At 38.9% G+C, this 12,724-nt stretch overlaps 1 protein-coding gene across 9 annotated transcripts in view; it reads right to left on the bottom strand.

Moving 5' to 3' along the window:
• LOC115482561 (nuclear receptor corepressor 1-like) overlaps nt 1-12,724 on the bottom strand; it is a 315,982-nt gene that overhangs the window by 177,293 nt on the left and 125,965 nt on the right. For 8 of the 9 annotated variants that reach the window (XM_030222440.1, XM_030222445.1, XM_030222447.1 and 5 more), the window contains exons 11-14: nt 9,649-9,739; nt 8,309-8,487; nt 7,491-7,545; nt 5,075-5,176 (exon numbers count right to left, since the gene is read on the bottom strand). In XM_030222440.1, coding sequence (XP_030078300.1) covers nt 5,075-5,176; nt 7,491-7,545; nt 8,309-8,487; nt 9,649-9,739 — 427 coding nt within the window. The remainder of the gene's footprint in view (nt 1-5,074; nt 5,177-7,490; nt 7,546-8,308; nt 8,488-9,648; nt 9,740-12,724) is intronic. The other variant, XM_030222443.1, reaches the window with a different exon arrangement.

Raw genomic sequence — 12,724 nt, 5'->3', positions numbered from 1 at the left:
TGCTATTCACAGGGGGAGGGGAAGAGATAGCCAGGCTTTAACACAAGAGAAGATTGAAAGGGAAAAGAGAGGCACATGGGCAGCACCAACATCGTAAACTCTTTAGAAAGGCAGCTCAAGCCAGCAGCTAGTGTGTTTATTCCAGGAAACTGTGTCATCCTGCCACATGAACTGCCTGGTAAAGTGGTGCTCTGTCTCACATGCAAGTTTATAACCTCATAGGGTTACTTAAGGTAATCCTCACTGAACTGCACTCTATTGGTTGACAATGTTTAGTCAGATACCATGGTTGTACCACCTGCTACAGGGATGGAAGGGCTGATCTGAAGCCAATCATTTCTGCGGGCAGCAGAATCCTTTCAGAAGGGAGCGCTCTTTTGCTAATACACAAATAAGCCTCCCAACTCCCCAGATCAATTTCACCTTATCATGAGACCTTATCCTGCTCACCTTGGGAAAAGCTGAGGTATGGGAATGAGAAAGAAATAATTCAAAGTGTTTCACATGCAAACAAGGCTTATTCTTCCATTAATTACACCGGCCTACTGGAGAGATCCATTTGATCCAATTTTGTAGAAAAAGAAATTAATTTCAACCTAGTGAAGAGAGTTAAATGAAATCACAAAGCTATCTGAAAGTCCATTTGCCCCCCCCACCCCACCCCCACGCACATTAGTGCAGATAGAAAAAGCATAGAAACAATTCTCTCCGAAAACAAACTGGTTTTAGAAATAAGGCTATGGAAAAATCTAGCCTACTAGGGTGGTAACTGGAACCAAATAACCTAATTAGGCAGCAATATACTTATTTCAAGCATAAAGATCTATTTTTAACTTAGTTGTCATATGTAGTTTGATGAGGTTCCATAGATAAAACACATTTCTGAGAATTCAATGCCCTATACTTTAGCCAATCGGTTATTGAACAAGGAAGTGAAAATCCTAACTTTAAAAATTTGAAAAGTACAAACCTAGCTGGATGGCATGCCCTATAGCAGGTCCTTAAAGTCTAAATGACAGGAGCACCTGCCCCTCTGGAGGGAGCATATAAGTGTGACTGGAGAGAATGTCAACATTCCCTTTAATGTATTAATCACAGACACTGCAGCCAAAGGAACATAAAGATCATATCCAAAAAGCCAAAGGGTTAATTCTGCCTGGAATATGAAGACCTGCTGCTTACATGTCCAAACCCCAGCACTTGTCACACATCCACTTTCAAAGCAGATGGGAATATTTGCTCTACTGAGCAGTACTTCAGACAGAAGAACAATCACAAGCAGTCAATCAGTTCATTTCAGTCCTTTAGTTCCCCCAAATCTGTAGTGAATATGAAGGTTACAGCCTAAAATTCATTTGGCATTAATGCATCACAAAGTTATAAAATGCAAAATATGGCTAAAATAAAACAGCCCACTTGATGCCAACTTTTGCCCAATCATTTACATTTGACTTTTAAGGTAAGTAAGGACAGTGCTGAGCGTACGTCTATATTATGGCAAGGAACATCACCATGAATATCTACTAGCTGTGAATTTTAAATCAGACCACGGCAGCTCCACCTGTTGTAATGTTCCAATTTTATCCACCATGTCTGTCAGTTTGCCCTCAATGTTTTAGTAATTTGGTGCAGATCTTAAATGTTGTGAATATTTACATGATTTGATAGAGTTAGTCATGTCCTTCACGCCAATATGTTTATTTTATTTATTTTAACTAATGTGTTTCAATGGCTTGGAATTAAGATGTGACTCGTGCCCTTCTTGTGTTATGCTACCAAGTTTTTTAATAGCACTTTTTAGTTATGGCTGCATGTTGACCCCTATGACATCATCGGAATACACAGTAATTTTTAGAATTAAACACACTTTTTAGAGATCCCCCAAAATGCTTTGTGCATTTCTGCAGCATCTGACGTTTGTAGTACAATTTTTTTTAATGAATCAGTAAACTGCTGCTTTGTGACCCAACCAGGGCTTAAAGGTAGAAGTTACACAGATACAGTTTGCGATGCCCAAACAGGAATCCCCCTGGAGCTAGGAGGTCCTTTTAAGTCACTCAAATTTTTGTTCAAGTATATCTCATCATTTGATGTATTACTGTGACTGCTCTATGGAGAATCACTATGACTAAGGTTTATCTATTTTTTCTATACAACCCACCACAGTAATGCCTCATGGTGATGTGAATCCCTGACACTATAAGATTATGTATGGTTCCCATATATTTTAAATGTAATGAAGGGAGTTCTCTGTACAAACTATATGTTTTGATTTATTTATCCAATTATTTAGTTCATATTATTTTAGTGATTTGCTTTGCATGTGTACAGTCTGTGTTTTTATGATTAGCTATGATTTGTAACCCATTATTGATAGTATATTTTGTTATGTTTTACAGTCAAGTTTAGACTCCTGAAGCAGACCATATAGGGTGAAACATGGCTATGTTGGGCATTATTTTAAACTACCAACAATTTTACGATTGTGTTTATCTTTGTTAGTGTTTGCTTCCACAATTTCCTTCCTTCAGGATCTAGCAAACCAGCCTCACCTGTTTCTTGGGAGTGTCATTCCTTATCCAAGACAGGTTTTGCTTTCTTCCTTTCTATTTCACCCTCCTGGACAGAAAAACATACCAAGATCCCCTATGCTGTTGAAGGCCCTACTATCAGAGGTGCATTTTAAAAAGACCTATTTGTCCTTCAGGCAAAAACACCATCAAAAACAAAAGCTTATTTATTGTCCACATATTTAGCTGCGTATTTGTATTTGAGCCCCTGAGGGTTGCTTCTCATTTAATTTGGGGATGCATATATACACAAACATACACAATGTTTTTCCTCCTATCTGTATTATTGTATTTTTATTATGTTTTAAGACAATACGCTTTGTGCCTTCCTAGGAAATGCAGGATATCAAGTGCAATAAAATAATTTAACCATCAGTACCTCTTCCCTTCCATATCTAAGAACTGAGCTTTAAAACAATCTAACAGCTATGAAAACTAATACAGGTAATGCTCAAACAAGTGGCCTCCTACAAGTCTATGGTCATTCAAGATGGTACCTCACCACCACCAATCTGTTACATCAACTCAGTCAACACAAGGAGCACAAAGTTTATCACATGGGCTGTCATCTTTCAACTTAGTTCTTACTGTATTGCTATCATAATTTAGATTTTTTTTTTTCTATTTTCACTCCTTCTTTACCACCCGATCTTGATGTTTTACCTGCTTTCATAATCTCTATGACCGTGAGGGCAAACATGTTTGACATACCACTAGGTCTAGTAAGTCATTCATGGCTCTCACTCATCAATGTAAAAGTGTTAATTATCTATTCAGGTGGTCAATGAATTTCTAATTTAGATTTACTTATAGCACTATTGCACACACAGCAAAAATCATATCAAGATGCAATCTGCTCTCCAAATGTTTGATCAGAATGGGTTGACTGACCCACAGCAGGAAGTTCTCTGCCTTGAGCCACATCAGTATATGGTTAAACACATGGATACTGGAGTCACTGTGGATATTTATGAGAAGCTCTATGCCTCCTCTGTAAATACTAATGGCATAAAGCTATACATGAACTGGTATGAGATTGGGCTGTAAGTGCTAAAGATTTGGGCCTCTTACTCATGTTAGATAACAGTAGCAACAATTACACAGAAAAAAAATATCAAATAAAAATTCAAGAGGTTAGAAACTATAAAATGAACTGTGTGTGTGGAAGTGTGTGTGTGTGTGTGTGTGTGTGTGTGTGTGTGTGTGAGTGTGTAAATGATTGTAGAACTACTACTCTTGCTGAATTCAACAAGTGAAGGAATCTTGACATTTTTTAAATTCTTGCCAGTCAGGACAAATTTTAAGATTGATAGGCGCAAAATAAAAAATTTAAAAAAACATAAAGCAAAGTATGAACTAAGGTGCTTAGAAAGTTTTGCATGATTGTTACACAGTTGGGATATTCAGTAAATAGAATATCTGATTATCATGTGCTAGACTGAGGAGGCTGTAATACTTCCCAATGAAACGGCAGTATGTCAACTTTGAAGACCTCGTATGTCTATTCGTCAGTAAAAGTCAAACAGATGTAACAACTGACCTTCCTACACCACCACACGTTTTTTGTTGATCCTTTAAAAGTGTCACAACCTCCTAGGACTCCTGTTTTCTTCAGCACCAATATTAAAACTGCACTACTGACATCTGCTACAATACATCGATTATTAGCCAACATATTACCCAAAGAAAGGACGAGAAACTAGTTCTTAGCTTTAAATCATAAATTTCAAACTAAAATGGTTGTTACTTATTGAGATGGTATATGTTTGTAACAGGCACTAGAAAACACACATTCTGGACTGGAGACGATCAATGAAGTTGATTGTGTAAGTTAACATTTCTGAAGTATGTCAAATTCTCAATACTGGGACACACACACACACTAAAATATTCCACCCGGTACATTAATTAAGCATTCATGTTTTCACCTAATCAGAAATCTCTTCTACACAGATCTGATTGGACAGGTGATAGATTCTATTCACTATAGGGTCCTTTCACAAAGCTGCAGTAAGCACTAGCACATGCTTACCATAGCTTAAAAGGGCTTACCATGGAACATGCTGAGGCATCCTGTGGTAATTTTGCAATGTGCACACACAAACCACCTACTAAAAATTAATTTTAATTTTTTTGCAGAGGAAATGGAGGAGGGTGGAGAGTAGGTGCTTCTGTACTAAATCAGCGTGTCTGCAATACTGTGCACTGATTAGCACGTGAGCCCTACCTGTTGGTAAGTACTCACATGCTAATTTTTGTTAATGGCAACATTAATGCATGGCCATCAATTTGGAAAATGCAAAATCTGCAATTTTCCGGCTGCAATTAAAAACAGCCTTAGCATACAGGAAAGACTTGTGTTAAGGGTGCACTAAGGCCACTTTCTAGCACAGCTTGGTAAAAGGAGCGCTATGTGCTGAAGCCAGTAAAGGTCACTGACTAGGATTCAGATGTGATTTTTGCCCAAGTTCAGTAATCACTCTAAGAACAGTTATAAGACTAACCTGGTTTCTTCCTCTACGTTTTCCATAATTCCTTCTCACAAGTGCCTTATAATTCTCATTTTTCTTAGTCAAGTAATAGTACAAAACACAATCTGCTACATTCTGTAACAAAATGGAACATGTCAATTATGGAAGGCTGAAAAAGAGATGCCCTATTTTCAATTACATCTGCTCGGTTCTGCTCTGTACTGTGATTATTAACAGTAGTATCCTCAAAAATGAGGTGCATCAGCATTACGATGAAAAGTAGTTACTGGATATGCAGCAGAAATTGCTGAGGTCTAGCAATCATCCTAAAACAGGAATCAAAAGGGAAATCATACTGCATACTTGTCAGTCACTTAGCCAATGAATCAATAATAGAAATTGCTTTCATTGTATAGTTTATTAGAACTTGCTTGTCTGCTCTAGCTGCCAGAGCAGAGCAGAAAGGTGTACAGACAACAATAAATTCTAAAAAAAGAAAGCAACGCTAATTATTGATAGTAAAGTTTCTCACTCATAGAATAAAGTTAAAAGCAAGAAAAATAAAGTCAAAGTTAGTTCAGATAAATACACTGATATCAAAGTCAGACAAAAATGAACTCAGAATCTTTAAGCAACTTTCAAGAATTATATGTCCATTTTCATCTATACAGTCAAAATGAGCCAGAGCCAACTTATACCCCCTCCCAGTCACATTAATTGACTACTTAATGATATTAAAACAGAATGATGTAATCCAGCAATTTGCTAACACCAGAAACATCCTTGGTAAACACAACAAGCGTATAAAACAATACTGTTTAAAAACAGATAAGGAAGAAGTACATTCACAGAAATACAAGGGAGGCAAAGCTCCAAAGTGCCCTAAATAATCTAAATCATCAAATACTAAAACAACAACAAAAAACCATTAGCTCTTATATGCATTTGGATAATACAGCATGGACCAATATTTATATTGTACCTATTTCACAGATCTTCTCTGAGAAAAACCTAAATGGGCAAAACAGCCTATACTGGAGATCTTCAACTGTTTCCTTTGGTGCAAGGATCTACATGGATTTATATTAGATCCTTGCTTTAAAGTTAGTCATATTCCCAATAAATATTAGTCCATGTTGTATTATAAGTCAAATGTACATAAAAGCTAATGAGGGTTTTTTCGGTATGCTATGATTGGACTACTAAGTAATCCAGAGCTTTGGCTCCTAAGTACATGCAATATTTCTATGAGTATACTTTTTCCTCATTGTACATTTTTAAAACATTTTATTGGTGACAATAACCAAATTACAAACGAAAAAAAAAACGTATAACCAACATTAAACCAAACAGTACTGTATAGGCAATCATGAATGTGGTACAAAAAGTTTTCAAGTTTTAAAACAATTTTTCCCCATCCTTCCCCCTCCCTCCACACTTCCTAACATTAACTCAACCTGCAACCCAATAGTGTAAGAGATCTGTATTCATATGGCTTCCTCAATTTCATCATCCCTCTCTTCTCACCCCATCCTCATTTGACATTTTTAATATTCTTTTATTGTTATACTTGATTACTTGTGTTTATTAGGATGTTTTGGAATTTATTCATTGCTTGCAACCCCGTAATGTTATCTGGAAATTAACATACATATTCAAGCACCATCAGACTGACCTCATTTTGAACTGATCTTTTGAAGGAAGAAATCATGAATGTTGGTTACAAATTAAGCTAGTCCAACATAAACCTGCCTACTGACCTTAAAGAACATTTCTGCCAATTTACTAACAAAACCCATTTAAGCCAAAGCTTGATTTCTACTAACCAGAACAAAACACTTGAACAGTATCCCACAAATTTATAGACCCTCTTATTCATTCCATCATTAGCTGTAACAAAACCTATATAAATTAGAACAAGATAATCAAGCTATAAACCATTAAGTTCCTCTTCAATACCTAAATGGACAATATCCACAGTGCACAGAAGCAATACACCACAATTAATAAGCCAAGTTACCTGGGTTTCAAGACAAATAATTTTACCACGTGGTGACAGCAACTCTAAGCTGAACATACATACAAAAGAAACTACCATGGAGGATAGGTTACTGAAATTCCATTACAGAAGTCTTCTATGCAATAAGATACTTTCCCCCTTCATCTCGTAGGACAAACTATTACATAGTCGTCCTATGGTATTGACTTGCAGCATAAAAGCAGCAAGGGAAAAAGATTACACATGCATCAATTAACAATTTACAAGTACATAAACAGCATATAACAGACAGAGATTTGACAACATCTGCAGCTACAATTATAAAATAAAAAGAACATGTTTACACTATCCATAATTCTTGAGCAAGTCACTCACTTTACTGGAGTTTTACAAACTAAGGTTTGTCAAAATTATATAATATTTAAACTGAATTCTAAAATGCAAAGTTACCTTTCTTTCCAAGTAGGATGCAATCAAGCCAAAGTTTTTTGGGTGCTGGACAAACCTGTAATTGCAATAACATATATATTTGACAGTAAATAATACAAATACACATCAGTTTTGAAGTCAAATGTTTTATAAAACATATAGAAATAAAATTATGGTGATTATCAAATATTGGCGTTACCACCAACATGTTTCACTTTAAAAAAAAACTGCTAGAAATTAGCTTTAGGGAATTAATTCTCAAACATGTCAAACTAGATATTTTTATAAATGCATCGTGGGTGCATGCTGCCTCTGTTTGGTCTTATTCTTGGTTCTTCGCCCTTTTCTTTATCAATACTACTTTCAATATTTGTTTTTGGGGTTCTTTTTTTCTCTGAATTATGAGCAAGAATTTTGGATAAAATTAACAAGGAAAACGATTTTCTTCACCCAAATATTTTGGCAAATAAAAAGGATACCAATATTTATCTTCAAAGTTTAGTTTATTTAGACTAACTGCCCCTTGAGTATTTACAACAAAGCCATGTACAATATAATCAATAACATAACACAACAAAGCCACTGGGTCCCGTTACCCACTTGTGAGCATTATAGACCTGCTGGTCAATAGAATATTCTTTAGAGCTAGAACAAACCTTTTTTTTTTTTTTTTGGGGGGGGGGGGGGGTTCTAGTTTTCAGATCTTGCTACTGGTTCTGATAGCACTATACCAAGCAAAGACACGAACATATATCTTAGAGGGTGAGAACCATACTACAGAATTTAATCTTTCCTCAGTGTAATAGCTCACAATTAAGAAATGCAAGCAGGCTAGTTACTTTTCCTTGAAGATCTCCTTCTCATGGTCTGTCCAAACATTCATAAATTGCCTGTCTTTATAAGCCTTCATGGGATCCTCCATCAGTCCATTCATATTAATAAATTTAACCCGTCTCTGCTCAGCATCAAACATCATGGGAGGAATGACAGACAGCTGTCGCATCTGTTTTTCATGGTTCTACAAGAAAAATAAGAATGACTGATCTTTGGTCAACTGATGACCCCTTTCAGCACAGACATCACAAATGAACCCTTTAATTCAACCAGGAAATGGCACTACTACATTTTTAAACATACGCTGGACACATCTTTTAAACTAATTTTGTGAGATGTCAAATGTTTTACTTCTGAAAATTATAGCTATTAACAGAAAAAATATGGTGACTGTGAACAATTTTCACTATGTATTTTTATAGGAAAAACATTTGTGTATCTGATAAAAGATTCTTTATTTAAAAACAATCATTAACACACACATTTTATATATATTTTTTTTCAGAACAGTATACAAATTAAAATGTAAAATAGATTAAAATAGTATATAGATTATAAAAACAGAAGAAATAAATATAAATTAAAAACAGGATAGAGAACAGATATTTCTAGAGACAAGAATTAAATAGTTTTGCTCTTAATTTTAACTACTTCAGTGTCACTGAAATAATGAAGATATTCATGTTTGTTTTATGGTACACTCAGACTAAGCGAATTACTCAACATTAATTCTTCTTCCTTTTCCTTCTGATTGAGCAGGGTGGACAACATTGATTGTATAGGTGGTGCAGTACAGTTTGCTGCATGTATCCGTGTGTTCTATAATGTTTTTATTAATTGTTTTTATTGTACTCCACCTAGGTATAGGTGGAATATACAGTAAATTTAAAATAAATTAGTAAAATGTGGGCTAATGAAAGCCAGGAGCCACACAATATCCTGCAAGTATCACCTTCACATTCTTTATACCATGTGGAACAAATTTCTGCAAATCTCCTGATATCAAAGAACTTTGAAAAGCTGGTCTAATATTCATTTCTTAACCCTTTGCTCATCCTATCTGCTTTTCAGATGCACCCCAGGGATGCTGTTTAGAGGTGCACCTGCAATTTCAGGGAATCTCTTAGATATGTATGCTGGAGATCAAATCAGTTTTTAAGGCTGAAAAATGATGGGATTTATGCCACTTTGTATAGCAGGATAGAAAAAGTGCTCTATCTTAGAGAACACACTGCTGCTTCATAAGGTAGTTGTAACCAAAGATCCATGTATGTAGTTAGACATGACACCATGACTCCAGTATGCTATGGATGGGGATTTCACTGAATGAAGACAATGACCTCACCTCCTGTTCAGAAAGTCCATCAATGATTTCAGAGATCTCATGCTCACTTCTAGCGATAGTTGCAGACAGACCAGCCCCTCGTTGACCAACCCTAGGTTTCAAAATGAAACACCACACACGGAGAACATATTAAAGGGAGATGTCACACAAAAAATAAAAAATTAACTTTTCAGACCAATTTTCCCCTTCAAAGATAAAGCAAATTAAAAGAAAAGCATCACCCATAATTAGTATCCTGTGCTGTTGAACAAGCAAGTGTCCAAGGAAAAGCAAACATGATAGCTACATAATTTCACATTTATAATCCACTATACCTCTCAGTTCTAACTGGAGATTTTTTTAATCCTCCACTAAAGCACAGCAATAAATGAAATTTTAATAAAAAGAAAAAGGAGAAAAAAGGTAAAATTATGTCTTACCTGATAATTTTCTTTCCTTTAACGTAGCAGATGAATCCAGAAACTAGTGGGTTAAGTCCGCCTACCAGCAGGTGGAGATAGAGATAAACAAACTAAAGGCAGTGATGCCAGACGGCCAGCTCCTTCCTCAATTAGTATGTCATTCGTAAGCATTTGTCAAGGCCAAAAATATGAAACCAATAACAACCAGAAACCATCCTCACTATGAAAAACAGAGAACCAAATAAGAACTTTGAAATAACTGCAACTTGATCCAGAAATCGGAATCCTTTCCGTGTTCCCATATCTGTCTGAACTCTGCAAAAGAGAACCCGGAAGGAAAAAAACAGCCCCACTGTGCGGAAAATGAAAAAACCATCGGCTGAACTAGGGAGGGATCCTGGAATCATCTGCTGCGTTAAAGGAAAGAAAATTATCAGGTAAGACATAATTTTACCTTCCTTATCACCTGCAGCAGATGAATCCAGGAACTAGTGGGATGTACCAAAGCATTCCTTAAGTAAGGTGAGAAGCCAACGCTCCCCACGCCAACACTCCCGCCCCAAAACTCGCATCCTCCCGAGCAGACACGTCTAGCCCATAATGCTTCGCAAAAGCATGACGGGAAGCCCAAGTAGCCGCCCGACAAATTTCTTCCAGAGATAAGGCCGATGCCTCCGCCCAAGAAGCCGCCTATGCCCAAGTAGAATGCGCCTTCAGGGCCACTGGAGACGCCCGCCCTTGTAGCAGATACGCCGCTCCAATGGCTTCCCTAATCCAGCGAGCAATGGAAGCCTTAGAAGCCGCCTCACCTCGTTTCGATCCTGACAAGAGCACAAAGAGATGATCCGAGCGTCGAAACTCGATAGAGATCTGCAAGTACCGAAACAAGGCTCTCCACACGTCCAGGAAATGTAGCGAGGCAAACTCCCTCAGATAATCCTCTCTTCGAAAAGACGGAAGATAAACCGACTGATTGACATGGAAAGCTGAAACCACTTTAGGTAGAAACGATGGCACCGTCTGGATCGACACCCCTGCTTCAGAAAACTGCAAAAAAGGATCTCTGGAAGACAAAGCCTGAATTTCAGAAATCTTCCTAGCCGAAGCAATGGCCACCAAAACACTGTCTTAAGTGTTAGATCCTTCTCAGAAACCTTATTGAACGGCTCAAACGGTGGGGCCTGGAGGACTCACAGTACCACATTCAAATGCCATGCCAGGTACGGCTGCCGCAGAGGAGGCCAAAGCCGAAGAGCCCCGCGTAGGAAACGGACCACATCACAGTGAGCTGCTAAAGAAGAACCATCCAGTTTGCCCCTAAAACAAGCTAGCGTGGCCACCTGCACTCGAATGGAATTATATGCCAATCCCTTTTGAAAACCATCCTGAAGGAACTCCAGAATAACCGGAATGTCCGCCCGAAAAGGCGATTTAGCACGCAAAGCACACCACACCGAGAAAGCTTTCCACACTCACGTGTACACTGCTGAAGTAGACTGCTTCCGTGCCCCCAAAAGAGTGGCAATGACTGGTCCTGAAAATCCCTCAGCTGCCGCCTCTCAATAGCCAGGCCGTAAGACCAAAGCGGGAGGGATTTTCCATATGAACTGGCCCTTGATGCAGCAGATCGGGAGTCACCGGAAGTCACAATGGTGGCTCTGAGAGTGCTCGAACGAGATCCGCATACCATGGCCGTCGGGGCCAGTCTGGGGCCACTAGAACGAGCGGCCCCCGATGCCGCCCTATGCGGCAAAGAACTCTCCCTATCAGACGCCATAAAGAAAAAATATATAGTAGCTGTTGTTCCGGCCATGGCTGGAGAAAAGCGTCCAATCCTGCGGATCCTGGCTGCCGTTTGCGGCTGAAGAACTGGGGAATTTTGGCATTGCAAGCCATGGCCATGAGATCCATTACTGGTCTTCCCCAACGTTGACAAATCAGCCAAAAAGCCAAATCCAGCAGCGTCCATTCCGCTGCGTCCAAAATAGTCCGGCTGAGAAAATCCGCTTGAACATTGTCTTGACCCGCAATGTGTGCTGCCAACAGACTCTGAACACACGCTTCTGCCCATACTAGAAGACGAGACGCTTCCACTGCCAAGGGAAGACTGCGAGTGCCCCCCTGCCGATTGATGTAGGCCACTGTCGAGGTGTTGTTCGAGAATACACGAACCGTCTGCCCTTGTAGAAGGTCCTGAAAACTCTGCAGCGCATTCACGACTGCTCGCAACTCCAGACGATTTATCGGCCAAGTCACTTCGAGAGGGGTCCACGATCCCTGGGCTACTTGAAGAAGACAATGAGCTCCCCAGCCCGCATTGCTGGCATCCGTCACGACTACCACCCAATTGGGAGACGCCAGAGAAACACCCTTCTGCAAATTGGCTGACCGGAGCCACCACGCGAGACTGTCCCTGGCCCAGCTCGACCAAGGAAGGCGTCATTGATAATCCAGCGATGTCGGCGACCATCTGCTCAAAAGGAAATTCTGAAGAGGCCGCATGTGAGCCCTTGCCCATGGAATGACCTCCAAGGTCGCCGTCATGGAACCGAGGAGCTGAACATAGTCCCACACTCGGGGAGCGCAACGACTCAATAAGGTCCGTACCTGAGAAAGCAATTTGATCCTTCGCCCCTCGGGGAGAAACACCTTCCCCCGCTTCGTATCGAATTGCA

This window comes from Microcaecilia unicolor, chromosome 13 (genome assembly GCF_901765095.1).
Source record: "Microcaecilia unicolor chromosome 13, aMicUni1.1, whole genome shotgun sequence".
Lineage (NCBI taxonomy): Eukaryota > Metazoa > Chordata > Amphibia > Gymnophiona > Siphonopidae > Microcaecilia > Microcaecilia unicolor.
This window is presented reverse-complemented; position numbering and strand designations above follow the sequence as displayed.